This window comes from Callospermophilus lateralis, chromosome 8 (assembly GCF_048772815.1).
Source record: "Callospermophilus lateralis isolate mCalLat2 chromosome 8, mCalLat2.hap1, whole genome shotgun sequence".
NCBI lineage: Eukaryota > Metazoa > Chordata > Mammalia > Rodentia > Sciuridae > Callospermophilus > Callospermophilus lateralis.
In genome coordinates this window covers 59,810,531-59,829,589 of record NC_135312.1, presented here as the reverse complement: position 1 = coordinate 59,829,589, position 19,059 = coordinate 59,810,531, and the positions used below count along the sequence as shown (strand labels likewise).

The 19,059-nt window shown below is 38.6% G+C and overlaps 1 protein-coding gene across 1 annotated transcript in view; it reads right to left on the bottom strand.

The window, feature by feature from the left end:
• Fras1 (Fraser extracellular matrix complex subunit 1) overlaps positions 1 to 19,059 on the bottom strand; it is a 424,900-nt gene that overhangs the window by 102,883 nt on the left and 302,958 nt on the right. The window contains exons 33-38 of the mRNA XM_076864881.2: positions 17,841 to 17,955; positions 16,265 to 16,402; positions 14,134 to 14,166; positions 10,687 to 10,818; positions 7,825 to 7,950; positions 5,500 to 5,747 (exon numbers count right to left, since the gene is read on the bottom strand). Coding sequence (XP_076720996.2) covers positions 5,500 to 5,747; positions 7,825 to 7,950; positions 10,687 to 10,818; positions 14,134 to 14,166; positions 16,265 to 16,402; positions 17,841 to 17,955 — 792 coding nt within the window. The remainder of the gene's footprint in view (positions 1 to 5,499; positions 5,748 to 7,824; positions 7,951 to 10,686; positions 10,819 to 14,133; positions 14,167 to 16,264; positions 16,403 to 17,840; positions 17,956 to 19,059) is intronic.

The window sequence follows — 19,059 nt, the reverse complement described above, 5'->3', positions numbered from 1 at the left end:
CTAGAATTATAGGTGTGTACCTCCATGCCTGGAGTAACATTCTATTGTAACATAGAATACAGTGTACAATGACAAAAGTCTGTGGTACAGGAAGAACAGAAATTCTTTAGCTTAGTTAATGACTCACTTTAATATTTAACATGGTAAGATGCTGGATTAAGGAAAGCATTTTAGTCTTGCAGATTTCATTCTATTAGAAGTGAATCTGTGGGTGCTCACCCCCCCCCAAGGGGTACATTGTTTATTGAGAAATAAAACTGTCTTTTTATTGAGAAATAAAACACACAATTGTATGCATACAATTGTATGTATACATTGGTGTATACATACAATGGAATACACATACATATTTCATTGTATGTATACACCACATTTTCTTTATCTATTCATCATTGAAGGGCACCTAGGTTGGTTCCATAGCTTTACCATTAAGAATTGAGCTGCTATAAACATTTATGTGGCTGTGTCACTGTAGTATGCTGATTTAAAATCCTTTGGGTATATACCGAGGAATGGGATAACTGGGTCAAAAGATGGTTCTATTCCAAATTTAATAACTGTATATCTTAATGAACAGCTTCCTCTTTCTTAAAGAATATTTTTGGAAGTATCTAGGTGGTAGGCAACATCTTCTTGGAAAGTTTCCCTGAGTCATTTGTCTTTTAGAGCAGTTGATTGTGAAAATGGGGGAAATTTACACTTTATCAGAGCAGTAATAAAAACAAACATTGCATAGTCAGTTTTACTTTCAAATACAAATTCTCACATTTATGTTGCCCATTAGGTGAGGGATGGGATCAGGATTGTGAGCACAGACACCTGGTGGTCCAGAGACAGGGTATTTGAGTTCAGTCTCATTTTTATCCCTAGTGGCTCAGAGCCTCAATGCAACATCACAGATTTTCCTTATCCATTGACACTAGCAAGAAAGGAAACTAAAATTTATCAAAGCTGAAAAACTTCAGAAAATCTCCTCTAAATTTATACTTTTTCAAAGTATCTTTATTTCCCCACATGAGTTATCAAATAGAATATGTTGGTTTCCAAAGGACTACTTCCTAATATTACTGTGAATTCATTCTGAGAGACAATTTTTAAAAGCCACCTGAGAGTTTTAAGGTATTGTCTTCTGAGATGGTGATGAACTACTATAAGGGCAGAGCTCCTGGCTCTTGATTAGAATGAATAGCTTCTAAATCCCACTTTGGCAAATTGGCAAAGAAATGCTTATTTCACATCAGGCTATCTTATTATGTTTCAATTCTCAAATGATTGCTGGGTTTGAAAGAATTAGAAATCTGCTAGATTTTTTTTCACTGTTGTAGGATATCCAAGATACCATGGGTGCACCAAAATGCTTAAGAATATAAATCTTGTTCTCAAAGACCTTCCTCTTGTTCTCATTTTCTTTTTATTATTTCCACATCCATGAACCCACCATTCAACAAGAGGATTAAAACTTGATAACATTTGCTTATGTGCTCTTTATCTATCCTGTTTTGGGGCCTTCCATCACCCTGAAACTTGTTTCTCATTTTCTTGAATTTCTTAATATAGTTTAATATATGACTATAAAATGTATTTTTAGTTTTTTTAACTTGCAAAAATAGAGTTGGCTTCAACTCTGATGGGATTTATTTTTCTTTTTATTCACTAGTAGACTGCTAAGATCCATCCATACTTTATGTGTAATGTAACTGTAATTCATCTGATTTGAGGCTCACTAGTATTCATCAAGTAAGTATATCATAAGTTATGCTATCCTGTGGATGGGCATTTGACTTGTTTCCATAGTTTTGCTGTTGAACATTGTTCACTGGCTATGAACATTATTGCACAAGTCCTTTGGTGTATATATGAAAGTTTCTCTTGGGTAAGAATCCAGGAGTTAAATGGTTAGGCAAATAATTAGTCATCCACCAAGGCAATGCCAAATTCTGGTGTTCAGTTTATACTCCCACTAGTAAGGAACCTCTTCTAGATCCATTTACCCTCCAATACTTGATATAAAGTGGTTTGGTCTTAACATGCTTTCCCTGGTCACTAATAGAAATGAATATTTCTTCACATGTGTGTTGACCATATAGTTTCTATGTCTGTGAAATTCCTATTCATGTCTCTTTCTCATTTTTTTTTTTTTTTTTGGTTGGGATCTGTCTTTCTTCTGGATCTGTAAGAGTTCTTTATATATTCTTTATTATTTTTGGTTATATGTATTGCAGATATCTTTTTCCAATTTGTGACTTTCCTGTTTTCTGGTCTGTTTCAGTGAATATAAATTTAATTTTAATATAATCATATTTATCAAACTTTCCTGAGTTAGCTCTTTTTTGTTTCTACTTTGAGAGATTCTTTCCCTTCCCAATATCATAAAAATATCTACCTATATTCCACAAAGAATTGTAAAAAGTTTACTTATGACATTTAAATTTTGATCTGTCTGAAGTCAATATCTGTGTATGTGTAAGGTGTGGTGGAAATTCCTCTGTTGCCATCTGAGTCATGATTTTGTACAGCTCTATGAGACAAGTGGTTCTTCTGCTTCCACCAATCTGGCTGACTATCTGTTTTATATTAGATTTATTATTTATTTTATATCATGTGTGGGTCTGTTTCCTGACTTTCTAATATATTTATGTGCTACACTGCTTTAAAGACTGTAGGTTTATAATAAATCTTGGTATATAGGTAGGATAAGTCATTCTTCCCACCTAACATTCTTTATCAGAATTTTGGCCCTTTGTTCTTTCTTAAATATATCAAAACTAGCTTATCCTTTGGGTTTCTGGTTGTAAATAAAATGAATTGAGAGGTCCCTTTGTGAGATAATTGGTATCTTTTTTATATTAAATATTCTTATTCATGAACATGGCATATATCTTCATTTATTTAATGCTTCGTAACTATGTTTCAATTAAGTGCTTTGTGTTTCCTTGTAAAGTACTACTTAGTTTTTGTTAAGATTTAATCCAAGGAACATGACTTTTTAAATGCTATTTTAAGTAGTTTTGTCTTTTTAGTTACATTTAGTGGAACTTTTTTTTTTTTTTTTTTTTTTTGGCTTATATATAGCAATGCTATTGCTGTTCATTGATCTCCTATCTGGCCTCTTGGTAAATTTTCCTTTTATTTTTAATTCTTTGTCAGAAGAGTCTTCAGGATTTTTTCATAAAGCCAGTCATAGTACCAACCTTCTCCAGAAATTACACACCTTTTGTTAACATTTATTCCTAGATACTTGATATCCTATTATAAATGATATAATGTTTTATTTTTGGTTGGTACATAGAAATGCTATTAGATTTTCAAGATTGATCTTGCACCTCACACTATAGATGAGAAAACTGAGTTTTTAAAGTTGCTTAAACACCTTGCCAAGGGTCACTGCATCAGTAAGTGGGAGCTTGAATTAAAACCTATCAACCATGACTCCAGAACCCATGCTATCCCTCCTCTATTGTTCACTTGAGGTACACCGTAAATTGTGTCTATTAAGCAACGGTTAAACACATCACAGAGGACCCTATTTTTGCCTCTTATCTCCTCTAACATCACATCACTCTGTTGTAGTTGCTGATACTCTAATTAAGAAGTCTCACTTGCTCTGGGCTCTTTATACTCTGCCCAGTTCATGACTAGACAAGCATTTTAGATGGCTTCTTAAACCTTCTGGATGTTCCCTGAAAGCTTACTAACTAACATTTCTGGAATTTTTTTTTCCATAACACTAACTGCAAACTTCTTCTACAGCCCTCATAGAAAAGTTCATATATAACCTAGCTAAGTCTTTAAAAATGTATGCTATGCCTTCAGCAGGCTAGAATAGATCTTTTAGAGTGTTTCTGCTCTGGTGGGTAAATTCAAATTCAATCAATTTTTGAAAATATGTGTTCAGTTGCCAATGGGCTTGCATTTTGATATGCAGCTAATAATATGCAGCTAATGGGCAGGAACTATTCCCGAAGTCCTATTTTTTGTCTGTCAAACATTTTTCAAGCCTTCATGATCTATTGATTAAATCCAAATTCATACATTTTTATGAATTCATGAGTTTCACAGGATTCAAAAGACCATAACCAATGATAAAAATCACCTGTCAGTTAAAAAAAAAAAAAAAGCAGTTCTGAAACTGTAGTAGACCCACAAGAAGGATTAGAGTAGAATGCAGTTTCTCATCATTTAAAAAAAATGACAATTTAAAGGGAAAATCTGCAAAACCAATTGTTCCCAGGTCAATGGTTTATCTAACATGCTGTTTTTTTTGTTGTTTTTAAGTTTTTGTTTTGAGACAGGATCTTACTGAGTTGCTGAGGCTGGCCTCAAACTTGGAATCCTGCCTCAGCCTCCCTATTTCTGGGATTATAGGCATGTGCCACAGCACCTGGACAGGGCTGGATTTTTATGGTGAGATTCTTCAGCCCAGAAAAAGATTACTTAAAACTATAGAGTGTTTAAAAAGAGGAGGAAAAAAGTTCAGGCTATTCACTGGAATTTTAAGATAATTAAAGGAAAAATTCAATGCTAACAATGATTACCAGATAATTATTCTTCCTTTCAATGCACTATAAAGACTATTCATTATTATGTTTACACAGAGTACCTCTCTGTTTACAGAATACATAACTGTAATATAAAATTAATTATCCTTATAGTCCTTAGCCCCAGAAATAGAATCAAAGAAATAAGATGAATTTAATTAACTCACCAAGTTAGGGGCAGACAGGGGAAAGCCCCCCAGAGTCCTTGATTCCCCAGGGTCCCCTAACTATACTCCTGGGGCAGGAGATGGAGGGTGAATGAGTGATCTGGCCTAGGGAAACTGCAGAGGCACTGGCAAACTGGCGCTTCTTGTTCTGTCTAGAATGGACTCAAAACAAAAGCAGGTGGACCCGTGGCTTGGGAGGCTGAGGCAGGAGGATTGAGAGTTCAAAGTCATCCTCAGCAACAGCAAGGCACTAAGCAACTCAGTGAGACCCTGTCTCTAAATAAAATACGAAAAAGGCCTGGGGATGTGGCTCAGTGGTTGGGTGCCCTTGAGTTCGATCCCTGACACCCACCCTCCTCAAAAAAAAGCTGGTAACAAGCAAGTTTTCTCTCAGGGAACCAGGAACACCATTCCCATTCAGTCACTGACCAGATAAAGTCTTCTAAGGTGCTCTTTTCTCAAAATTCACATTAGAAATATTATTCATGGCTCTTAAACAACAGCACTCAGGCTTTTCTGACTTTGGCTCTTTTTCCCGTCCACAAGCACCCAGCCCTCCACATACTCATTGCTTTTTCATCAAAGTTTTACCCATTCACTGATCTGCTCCTGAGACATTAGCAGAAGCCGGGGTACACAATGTGATCCCTTCTAAGAACAGAACTGTAGGGAAGTTGAAAAAAAAAAAGATTCTTCACATGGCCATATACCAGCTGCCTCAAATATTCAGCCTTTCTAGTCAACCTGGTCAGAAGGTGCAGCGCAGAACAAGGAGAGCAAAGGGAAGGACTTACCTCATAGGCAAGGTGCGACCTGGTGACCATGGCTGTGCTTTGGCTAGCAACAGAGATGCTCAAGGAGGAGCCAGCAGCCAGCCGCGGCCCTTGGCCCTCTGATAGGGACACCTCCACTCTCACTTCTGACGTGGTCACTGTGAGGCCATCTGTTACTGAGATCTCCATGCTGTCTTCCCAGACAGAGGAACCATCATGGATATACTGCAGAGCGTTTTTCTTAATATCATCATATGTGAAAGTGTCACCTTTAAGAATAAAACAAATTGTAAAACCAATTACTTCTGGGAACAGTGCTTCTCATTTATATAGCACCTTTGTTCTCAGGATTTCAAAGTACATACAGAATCATAAACCCTAGGAGTTACAAGCTTATTATTCTAATCGCCCACCCAATTTAGGATTCCCTTTACACCACCCTTGGAAAAGGGTGGGTCAGTCTGTCCTTCCTCATGTCTCAAGGTGAGCAGCAAGTGATCAAGGTAGCTAATTCCTCTGGCAATAACCCTATTTTTTTTTAAAGGTCCTTAATTATATCGAACTGAAATCTACCTCTAGAAGATTCCCTGATGTCTCCTAGTTACAGAAAAACAAATGACAGGCTGGGCACAGTGATGCACACCTGTAATCCCAGCTACTTGGGAGGCTGAGGCAGGAGGATCACAAATTTGAGGCCAGTCTGGGCAACTTAGTGAGACCCTTTCTCAAAAGAAAAAGTAAAAATGAAAAAAGGACTGGGTATGTAGCTCAAAAGTAGAGCATCTCTAGGTTTAATACCCAATACTGATAAATAAATAAGAAAGGAAAGAAAAAGAACAAACCTGTATTTTTTATGACAGCCCTTCTGGAATCTAATCCTGATACTGAAATTAAAAAAGAAAAACTAACAGATTAAGCTTGATGGGCCTATAAGAGATCTTTATTTAATTGAGGGTATAAAAATTTCTTAAATTAAAAATTAAAAAAATATACTTGAAGTTGGAAACTCAAACTGCATAGTCTAGAGTACGAATTCATAACAGATTAGACAGATGTGGGAAGAAAGCTTCAAGTTCACATATACAATGGAATTGAATACAATTTAGAATTTATGTTTTAAGCTGCAGGACTTTGAGTTTTAAAATAATGTTTTAAAACATTAATATACAAATATTAAAGGTTCCCAAACCTGTTTGGTCATGGAACGCTTTTCATGACAAGTGCCTCTAAGTGCCATGGCTCTAATGAGTCCACAGAACACAGCCAAGGAATCAGTCTTCCTGGAAGTTATTTTCGGCTCTAATAATTAGTATTATATAATGAGATGGAAAAATCAACTCATTCTGTGTTCATCTTCTAAGAAGCCTTCTCTTCAACAGTGTGTTACTGTGTTTTACTAGTACTAGTGGTGTGGTGCCTGAGAAAGGAAATAAAACTTTTTACAAGTGTTTTTAGACCTTATAAATTAATTACACAGAATAGGTGACATGTGATGTTAAAAAACAAGACAGTGACCAAAATACCCCTAACGTACTCCCTTTGGGTGGTTCATATCTGTTCTAATGGCACTACATTTGTTTAGTAAAATTTTAAAGTTTACCTCTGTGATGCCCACATGCTGGTGGTAGTTCTTAAAACTCAATATACCTTCAAGGGCAAGAGATATTAATAATGTCTCTTACGGGGGATATTCAGAAGCAAGCATTACTATATCTCTAAAAGGAACCATATCAAGGTTTGAGAAAGTACAGATGGTTGGAATAAAATGACATTTCAAGGAGACCACTTTGGAAGGAATAACACTAGACTTGATATTAACTATTAAAAAGTAGATTTCAATTGTGTTCTTTGTATTTTCATGTGTTTCTTAAAAGCTGGTCTATTACATTGTTTAGGTAATACTTCAAAAATGTGTTCCCCTTTTTTTATGAAGACACGTGTTGCTAACACTATCAAAGTCACAGTGCTAAACACATAGTGAGGATGCGCATACCACAGTATGACAAATTCATCTTCATGGAGAAGCTACTGGAACTATTGAGGCACAGCAAGCCGTGCCCGCTTGCAGCTGACGTTCCTATGGTGGTGTTGAAATGCATTTACAAGTTTAGAAGTCTGCCCATTTCACCTACAACCTGAGGAAGCAGGTTCACAGTTTCCAGGGTGGGCTGGGGCAGATGAGGAGTGGGAATGGAAGGGGAAGAAGTCTAATACCAGGCCAGTGAATGAAACATGAAAGGAAGCCTCTCCTCACAGTGTATCCCACAGAGCCACTTCACTTCTTTTCACATAAAACCAAGTGTAGAGCAAAAAACCTCCCAGGGGGGTCAAGGACTGTGTAGCTACCTGTGGCCATGGGTTCTTGGAACCCAGCCATAAGCTTAAGCAGAACACCATGCTTTGGAGGTTTCCGGAGGTCGAAGGAGAGTCCTTCAGGGTCTGTCTCAGCATCTCTCACTACCAACTGGAGGCCTGCAGCAAGGAGAACAAAGCATGTGAGGCAGAGTGGGTACAGTGACAACTGCATACTCTATACATGAATGCCACAGGCCAGGCTGCAGCTAATCTGTAATCAAAAAGAAACAATCTGTGAGGTGAACAGAGAGCCTACATCTTGGCAGCAAATCTTTACTCCTCACACATCAGATAGAGCACTAATCTCTAGGGTATATAAAGAACTGAAGAAGTTAGACACTAAAAAAACAAATAACCCAGTCAATAGATCGGCCAAGGACCTGAAGTGACACTTCGCAGAAAATGATATACAATCAATCAACAAATACACGAAAAAATGTTCATCATTACTAGCAATTAGAGAAATGCAAATCAAACCACTCTAAGATTTCATCTCACTCCAGTCAGAATGGCAGCTATTATGCATATAAACAACAATAAGTGTAGGTGAGGATGTGGGGAAAAAGGTTCACTCATACACTTGCTGGTAGAACTGCAAATTGGTGCAGCCAATGTGGAAAGCAGTATGGAGATTTCTTGGAAAATTGGGAATGGGACCACCATTTGACCTAGCTGTCCCTCTCCTCGGTCTATACCCAAAGGACTTAAAAACAGCATACTACAGGGACACAGCCACATCAATGTTTATAGCAGCACAATTCACAATAGCTAAACTGTGGAAACAACCTAGATGCCTTTCAATAGATGAATGGATTTAAAAAAATGTGGCAATATATACACAATGGAATAAAATCATAGCATCTACAGGTAAATGGATGGAATTAGAGAAGATAATGCTAAGTGAAGTTACAATCCCCCAAAACCAAATGCCGAATGTTTTCTTTGATATAAGGAGGCTAATTCATAGTGGGATAGGGAGAGGGAGCATGGGAGGAATAGATGAACTCTAGATAGGGCAGAGGGGTGGGAGGGGAAGGGAGGGGAAGGGAGGGGGCATGGGGTATTAATGATGTAATGATCATTATTATCCAAAGTACAGGTATAAAGACACAAATTGGTGTGAATATAATATGTATACAACCAGAGATATGAAAAATTGTATTCTATATATGTAATAAGAATTATAATGTATTCTGCTGTCATATATAAATAAAAAAATGTGAAAAAAGTGCTGTTTAATTCCAATCCAGCACAAGAATGAAAACTGATAGCACAGTCTATTCACAAACTGTATCATGTAGGTTCTTCCAAAATTCACTTACAAGTAGGCAGTTCTGAATTCAGAATACTTTTTTTCTTCCATACAAATGAGGGCATGCACAGAGGAAGGCCATGAGAAGGTTGATCCTGACCAGCTGAGGTAGGTTTTCTTTCAGGAAATACTCCATAAACTATTTTTGCTTATTCATGGTTTCTTCTTTTGTTATTTTTCTGATTCTACCAGAAAAGCCAAGTTTAATGATAGCTGCTATGCCCATCATGAAAGTGAAGATAAGAGTAAAAGTGACATTTATCTTAGTTTAATGGCTTGTTTATGAATTCGATGACAACTTTTGGCTAAAAACACACATGGAGAAACCAGGAAAATTAATTTTGGGACAGAAGCCATACAGAGAAACTGCATAAGGATCTACAGAGCATACCTAACAAAAATCACTGTCTACTGTTTGTCCTTGGCAGAGGAACACATAAACCCCTAAAGAGTAAGTATACTACAAACTAAATAAAATATGTACAAAATAACTGGGCTGACTCTAACTTCTCACATCTTCTGAAGGTTATTGTGATCTGTCATTTCTCCTCCTCCTCACTTTCCAATAAAAAAAACCAAGAGTAGTTATTGAAACCCACTCCCCTCCATTCTCCTCTCTGCTCTGTTACTTTATATTTTAGTGAAGGAAACAAATCAAACTCCTGGTGACTGGGGAATAAATTCAGGGTTGCATTCCATCACAAGTGCTGGCCTTCCAAGGGTGTGCTTCTTTCTCTCTATGCTGCTTCTATTTGCATAAGAATGGTCAGGAGGAAGTGAGTCTGGCAGGGCAGGGAGGACAGTCAGTGCAGATAATAAATAGTTGGGTCCCATCTGGAAGATGGGGGATGGTTGGAAAGAAAAAGAAACACATGCTCTCATCTCCAAAGCCCTTCCCCTTCCTCCTCCAACCTGTTGCAAAGGTAACCTGCCCCAGGAATTGTTTCCCCCTTCAGGGAGTTGTAGGAGCTGTTAATTAATGCCTCCAGGGCTGGTCCCTTCTTGCCCATACCCTTGGGTGGCTTCTTTCAGCCCTTGGATCACTCCACTAAGTTGGGATCCTGAGACAGGATCTCAAGTATTAACATGCCCTGTATTTGAGGTAGGAGGGCAGCGAATTTATGTATCCAGTAGCCCATTAAATTATTTGCCCCACCACTATTTGCCCCACCATTTGGTCACATATCAGGATAGGAGAGGAGAGAGGCAAGATAAGGGGAGAAGGAGGGCATGAGAACAAAAGAATTCTAAAAATGTATAAAGAAGTCTCTGTTCTATTCTTTAAATAAAACTTGCTTTCTACAATTGCTTTGGCATTTCCTGGGTGTTTAATCTTCACATCTGCTGTAATGCAACTCTGCTGTAATGGCTGACTGATTCTCATCACTGGTGGTATCAGAGGACATAGGTGTAAATGCTCAGAACTTCAGGAAGAGGAGGCCACTGCTTTTTGGCGACCATCAAGAAGCTTCAAGAGGAACTGCTGCTGAAACACAATCCTATCTCCACAGACATGTTTCTCTCAAGCTCCCAGTTCTTACCTAGAGAAGTGCGGCCTCCTGGGCTGACCTGGAGCAGGGGAGCTGTGACCTGGAACGCTGGTGGTTGTCCATCCATGGGAAGGAGATGAATGGTGAGGGCCATCTCTGGACTAGTGTGCTCTCCATCTGAAACTGGTAAGTGTACACACACGTGTGCACACAAGTGTTAATCAACTTGTAGTCTAGTCATCTTCAGGCTGTTTCCACAAATACAAAGCTAGAAGCATTTTAAGATTACCTTAACAATGAAGAGATCCTTATAGATGGAAAAGTAAATAGGCAAGATATTGTGAGCTATTCTAACAAAGCCTTTTCTATGGATAAGAAAAAGGATAAAGGACTTTAAGTGCAAAGCCATTTTAAGAGAATATTTTCATAGCAAATTGATTTTGACAAATGTTAGTGGAAAGTAACACAAAATATGCACTCTTAGATGATGCTGGTAAAGGCTTTTATTTGTGGAAATTTTTTTTATTAAATTCATTCCCCTAATATTCCAAAAAAATATTTTCTTTTTAGAAAAAACACATTTTTGTTTCATTAGAAAAGAATTTTTTGAAAGGACAGAAAATCGTCATATGAACGATTTTGGCAACTGTTTGAAGGTATGGCAATTGTTTGAAAGTAAGCAGATCCATTTTTACCTGGTCATTATGCACAATGCCATAAATAGAAGACATCTTTGTGAGCAAAACAGTGACCTTAAATTTTATTTCCCTGTGTTCCCTCCATCCAAGTGAACACTGATCTCCTAAGAGAAACAAGGCAGAACTGACTCTTATTTCTTCTTCCTCTATTTCAGTATTGCCCTCCCCTCTCTCAAAGCTTGGTCTGGAGAGAAGTCAGCATCATCAGCCCAACAGAGTGTTTATCTATGGTGGCTGTTGAGAGAACTGTTCATGCTTTAAAATGTGTGATATGCTTGCAGATGACCTGGTTATGAGAAACTGGTTTCCTTCCTCACTTTCTTTTGGACTTAGTAGCAAGTCAGTAGGAATCCAATTCCTTCTGAAGCAGAGTGATTCCTTTAAGCATTCTTAAGCAATGCTCACTAACTCCTAGTAATGATGTCATTCAAGTTTTAGATTTTTCTCTTTAGTGAGGCAGATCTGAAAATACAGTTAGATTTTATAAGGTATACTCCATGTCCTAGAAAAGTCCAGAAATAGCCCTGTGGAAGGAGTCAGGACATCATCCGCACAGAAATGCAGGTTCTGGACATTCAGTTGAGCGTCAAAATTATTGCCACTGCTTCTTTTTTACATTAAATCTCCTTCTCTCTGGATGATCAAAGATAGGGACAGATGATTCTTAACTTTTGACGATTTGGAGGGAAACACACAAACTTATTTCTATAAATTTCAGTGGTTTCAGGACTCTGAGATCTCTGGAATCTAAGTTAAAGTAAAAATAAATAATTGTAAAATATAATTATATTTTATTTGCTATGATTTAAATTGGTTTTACTTCTAAGTGGGAAGAAGCACAGTGACATCAACATCTTTATTTTATAGAGAAGGAAAGGAAAGGCCCTAAAACTTGGCCATATCACATAGTGTGACTGAGGCATATCCTTGCCTGTATAAGTGGAAGAAAGCTGTTTTCCAGTTCATGTTATATAACTAGAAAATATATCATGCTGGTGCAGTGTTTCACAAGCAAACATAAGGACTTAAAATGAAAATATTAGCAATTCCATGTCTAACCCTCTCTTTAAGAAATGTTTCTCATTTCCCTAAGAATTAGTCAAACTGCCTGTTGGGGTTAAATGCCTCCTGTGGGCACCATCTACCTCCTGTGTGTTCCTTGCTGAGAACACACACTATTCCACAGTGTCTGCATGTGTCGTGAAGCCAGTCAGCTCAGGGACATCAGTGTTCCTTCTCATCATGGCTGATTAACTGAAATAGCTCCTCTCTCTCATTCCATGGGCTAATGTCAGGTTTGGACTGGCTACAGCTGTAGTTCATTATCTGTCCAATTTTCAATTTTCTCTCACAAAATTCTCCTGAAGGAGATGGCTTCCTTCCTACTAGAATCCAAGTTTTTCTCAAAAAAAAAAAAAAAAAAAATAGATAAATAAAGAATCTTAGGAAGAAAACATGATAATTTAAGGTCAGCCCAAAGTCCATCCCATTAAATCTGTATTAAGGGTTCAAGGATCATTTAACTTAAAGTCCTAGAGAAATTAATTGTTAACCCTTCACCTACCATGACACTTAGTTTCCATTAGCAACACATACACATCAGGTGAAACTAATTACCCCATACTGTGAGTCAGAAACTTGTACTAAATCCCAGTTCTAATCTACCAGTGGTAGAAACCTGGGCAGATTATTTACTCCTTATGACCTTCAGTTTCCCCTCATTTAAAATGCTAAAAATAGTACTTATTCTTGTAAAATGATTAAATAAGACTATATTTATTGTAAGTTGTTTCAAAAAAGGTAAAAAAAAAGTATCATATATTATTTCTGATTGCATGGATTACATAGAGGCCTGCCATTAGAAATGAGCTGATTTTAGGGTCACATCAACAGTGGCACACACTGAAACTGTTGATTCAAGTGCGATTTTTAACTGTCAAAGAAGAAAGAAAGGTCTGGGAGTTTGACATAAGTGATTTTCTGTCCCACCAAGATTTCTCCCTCCATGAAATACAACAGGACACATGGATGGGCGATTGTAATGGAATAGTCAATCCCATCTAAATGGTTATTTAAGACACTATTTATAGCCAACCACCCTCAGTCAAACTTAAACAAGAAAACTTGCCCGATGTTGCCCCAGCATAGAAGTCAGACTCTCTGATGAAGTTCAGTTTCTAATGCAGTATGAACTATAAGAGGATGCTAAGGTCTTCTGCACAGACTTCCCAGCGCATGCTCTAAGTCATAAGACTCTTCCCTGCAGTGTCAAGGCACTCAACGAGAGGCTTTATTCAAGACTACATACAACCCTGACTTATCAACTGAGTGTACAGGGATGATTTGTGACCAATAGTTTTTCTGGGGTCCTTATCTATGTTATTATTATTATTACTATTATTATTATTACCTCGATTTATGGATGAGGCATTCAGGCACAGAGAGGTTAAGAAACTTTCCCAGAGCAGGTTGAACTTCCGGCCATCTGGTTCAGAGTCTAAGATCTTAACCACTATCAGCTCTTTTTTAACAAATGTTAGGATAAGTTGAATTAGGGCCTAAATAACATTAATCTTTAGCATCCTTGGTTGACATTTTCTATGAATACAAAATTAAGCAATTACTAAGTAACTAACCATGTGATTATTTTAAAAGAAACTTGTTGTAGAAGGAAAGTCACACAACTTTTAAGTAGCTCTTAGAAAATAGGTAAAAGTACTGAGGAAAAGAGCAAAAAGAAAGGAATAATAAGAGAAGGAAAAGTCTTATTGTCTAATAAAATTGAGATTAAAATCTTTACCTGTGAAGTGGAATTTCACTGATTCTGGGAGACCTGAAAAGAGTGAGAGGAAAATCCTTATATAATATATTTTGGAATCATGGATACATGGAAAAGGCACAAAATATGTGGCAGAGATTAGGAAGGTAAAAATTGTTTTAACCTAGATGATTCTGACTTGAGGAACCATCAATAGGTCATTCGCTAATGTTATGTCAAATTTAATGATGCCAACATTAATGTTAAGTAGCAAAAAGAACCACATAGTGGAATAATTCTATATTACAGCAGTTAGAGTGATTTATAATACATTCATTCAGATCCAATTTTATCAGTACATAAAATCCTACAAATTGGCAAATGTGGGTGATGTCGTATATCACTGACAGTGCTCTCAGGTGGGTCAATTCCATTGTAGAATTGAGTGATGCTTGGGACATTGATTTACACACTGTAACTGTGAGAGAGATTTATCTTGTGGCATTTATCCCATAGATTATACAAGACAGGACTCTGCTCTCCCAAAGAGACTCTAGCTACTAAGGCAAGTATAACAGATTCGGAAATTACTTCAACCATGGCTGGCATGTTTTCTTTTCCTCTAATCCCAGGATATCTTGAGTTTCTTATAAAGTAGTTCTTGTAAAGCAGGGGCTAGAGAACCATGAACATTTTCATGGGCTATTAGTTACCCAGTTACTAAACATCAGGGTTCCTCCTCAGAGAAAGGGCCTCTCTATGCCCTTGGAGATTTTCAGTCTAATTAAGGAGTTAACATTTTCTAGACAATTGAACTTATATTAAATAGTGGTAAATATCACTTCATATGTTTACCATAATCAAAAAAGAAACTCTAGGATTATTTAATCCATGTTCAACTTACCGTAGAAATCACCAGCTGTTCTATTTGAATAAATCTACTATATAAAAGTAATAGCCTATATTCAGCATTTTATGTGGTGCATATATTTTAGAAATAAAGAAACAAGCTCCCAAATTTTTCAAATCATTCCAAGCCATAGCAATATTTAGGGGTAGGGACTTGCAACTTTGCAGTCAGCAGCTTTGATTACTGGGTCAAGGGAAGAGACACCGTGATAAGACTAAAGGCTGTCATGATTTAGCGGAAAGGCATGTGCTATCTTTAATGAAAAGTTCAATTGTTTTTCCACTCAATGTTTAAAAATGTGTCTTCTATCAATTCCTGGTATTAATCGCAGATGGTCACCTGCATTCTCCAGCCTGCTTGTGAAGCCTTCACTGAGGTACTGCAGGACCCTCCTACCTGGATTTCCCTTAACTCACATCCCTATTTATTTTGGCTTCCTTTGTCAAGTGCATTTACATCACTATAGACAAAAAGTTCCTTATAAAAGCCATCCCCTGTATCATCAAACCTCCACTGCATCCTCTAAGTCTTGGAATTAAGATTCAAGTCCTTATAGGCTTCCAGGACCTATAAGGTCTGGCCCATTTCCTCCACCAAGCTCGTCTCTGCACAGTCACTCACCACATTACAGGATCATTGACTCTTAAATCCTATCATGTTCTCTCCTTTCTACACACAGGGCACATGACCTTCTTTTAGGAATGCTTCCCCCATCACCTCTATGCACACACAGCCTTGGTAGCATCTATCCATCCTCCCACTGTCAGTATCTTCCTCGAACAGCCTCCATGGAGCCCGCTAACTAGGTCAAGTCTTGCAATGTTTAATTCTACTATGGAACATTATTCCTCCTTTTCTGAGCTCTTTTCTCAGTCTGCAATTAATCATTCATTACTGGGATTATTTATCCAATTGTCTGCATACCTAAATCTCCAAGCAGTCCCAGAACAGATCATACCTCTCTTTGCTCACCACTGTATCTCCAAGGCCTCACTTAGTGATCAGCACACAAGAGCCACAAAATAAAACTTACTGAAAGTAAGCCTACATGCGAGAATTAATGGGAAAAAGAAAAGGTGGAATGGAGGAGACAAAGGCACATAGTGGCTGACAGGTCACAAATTATCTTCAACAGCAATAAAGTAGTGTCACACCAAACTGTCCAGAGGACTGTGGGAAGAGTTGGAGCGAGTCAGTCATAAAGATCCACAGAGAACAGTGTAGGTGCCTCAAGGCAGAGGAGAGAGAGAGAGAGAGCATTACCAGCAAAGGAGAAGGCCATGATCTCCTGGAGGTGGGGAGCTGCAGAGGGAGGGCGGTACATGACTTTCCCCTGGTTAACATCTTCCTGTGTGAAATACCGGATGGGTGAGTGAGGCTGGTCTCTGTGCTCGATGATACCTGGGGAGGAAGAAATGGGCATGAGCACCACCAGTAACTCTCAAGGCTGACAAGATGGCCAGAGCCACAAAGCCAGCTTTGCTCATTCGTAGGAGTCTTTTATCCTTCAGGTCCAATTACTCTCTCTGGTTGTTCTTGGTGTACTGTTCTCTTGTAATTCAAGAAAAGGACAAATCTGAAACCCAAAGTAGGACTCATGGAACATAAAACATAGTAAGAGGCAAACTACTGCCCCTCATGAGCTTGGACCACGTAATTTTCCTTAAGTCACAGAAAGGGTACCATAACTATGAGACCCTCCCTGCTGAGTTTCATTCAAAGGTCAAGGTTGCTGAGAGGCCAACCTAGAATGATTTTCTGATAAGGCTGTAAAGAGATTTTCCTTAGTCTTCCCTCCTCTCTTTAGAAAATGCTTTAGTCTCTGTGATGATCTTTGGCAACAGTAACATGAATCTTGATTATTCGAAGAACTGGATTTGCAGCATTCATTTGGCCTATGCTCAGTGCTTTAGGGGCTGCAGGTTTGACTGTTCATAAATTTTGCAGGTACAGAGTTAATGCTTTCATCATATTTCATATCTTATTCTTTAAAAGGAAGGCACATGTGAGGCTGGGGGTTGAACTTTCTGTGGGGCTGAGACCAATGGCCATTCTGAAGAAGATGGCCCAGCTTCTGGTCTGACACTGTAGGGAGAATTTCTATTATAACTTAGCAGATTAAAAAAAAGGGGGGGGGGCAGGGCGACTTTTAGACTTTAAATGGCTTTGGACTTTATCAAAAGGTAATGGAGTTTAATTTTCAGACTTTTACTTTTCGTTGGGAATTTGGTAATGGGAGAGGCTTCCTTCAGGGACCGTGGTTGGTGTCGGAAGAACAGTGTCAGAGAAGGAGCAGAACTGTCATAGAAGCTGGTCTCCTTCCTGGGAGGGACAGCACACCTCTGATGGACACAAGCTCCTTATGTGAGCTCAATGTTAAGAAATCTGAGTGCTGGGGACTGATGGAAGGGGCCCACCTCTCCTCTGACTCCAGTTCCTGTGTTCCCTATGAAAGGAGGAGCCTTTGGGCCCTGGCAGACTTCTTTGCCCTTAGCACCTGCTCATTTTGGTCTGCTTGCCCCCTCAGGGCAGGCTTGGTCCCTACAGACAATGCCTACGAGCACCGGGTTCTATCAGGTCATGGCAGAGAGTGCTCAATCCGGAGGCACCACGTACTCCAATCAGCTCTGTCCGAGCCAAAGCCAACACATTATTCTTTATCTTTCTCTCTTAGTTCTACACTAGAGGACAGGTGCATGGGATATAAATAACTCTTATTCCTAAAACCCCCATCAGTATCTCCATGTACCCAAGCAGCAAAAGCTACAGAATTTTTAAGATTTGTCCACAAATGGTAGGCAATAGCATCTCCCCAAAGATCATTTACTGCACATCTTACCATGATTTGGATGCAGAGGTCGAGTGATATTGTATATAATCTTTCCACTGAGCCTCCCCGAGTTCACAAAGGACAGGGCGTGAGGCTGAATGACAGTCAGGCCATCTTCCCGAGCCTGAAAAAACGTTCAGAAAGGGAGAAGGAAAAATGGTGTGATGAAAACAAAATCAAACCCCCAAAACCTTATTAAGAAAATAAAAGCAAATTCTCTCTGGGCTTTTAAATCAGTCACACTGAGTAGAGTTTTCTCCAGAACTCCAAAAGGATCTGGTGTCTTGCACTATGGATTTGTCCCAACCTCAGGAAGCTCTCAGGGTCACAGAGACCTTTGTAGATTATCTAGCCCCCTGGCTCTTCTCTCCTCTGCCCCTGACCTCAGGTTTATGTCAGTATATGCTGTGGGGGGTCCCAATATGGTTATTTTTCCCCAGGCGGAGCTTGCATTGGGAACGCATTGGGTCTAAAAGAGGCTCCACAGATGGCTATTCTATTGTTTCCATCTGGCCTCCACATCTTTGCTCTTTTAACTTAATGGGCTAAGGTTGAATCTGGCAAGAAGTTCTGATGACCCAACTGGGAGGTTTAAGTTTTGGCCCCAGGAGGTTCTTCAGAGCATTACCCCAAACCTCAGTTTTGTGAATTTGTGATGCTTTCTGTTTTCAAAGGGCTAAAGATGAATCGGGCCTCAAACACCAAAAGAGGCTCACTATTTGCATTCAGAGCTATTTGTTTATTAAAGCTTATAATAATAGCCAACATTTCTCTTTGTGTTCATTCTACTATGCAAAAGAACTAGATATTGCTTTTCTCTTCTAGCTTTCAGGACTCAATGAGCGGGTCAAGTAATATAAATCAGAGGGCCCCATGTATGTGTGTTACTTTCACTATCCTGTGCACATCCATGACCCACCAACAGGAGGCAACACTCAAAAAAAGAAGGAAAGATTCAGACTCCCACAAGTAGGCAATGACTGGGGACAGTGGCAGCAAAATCAGTATAGAGAGAATAAAAGGGAAAACTAGTCTGAGCATGGACCTTTAACCGAGTCATGCATGCTGTCTTAGAACATAATATCCTGCTTGTTGCAGGCTCTTCCTAACTGACCCTAGAAGTAGGCTGGGGTATGACATGCTCTTCTGCTCTTTGAAGTTCTGCTTCTTCCAGAAGGAATTTCCCCATTTAGAAAAAAGATTAAGTGGGGCTCAGTAATGCTCCTAG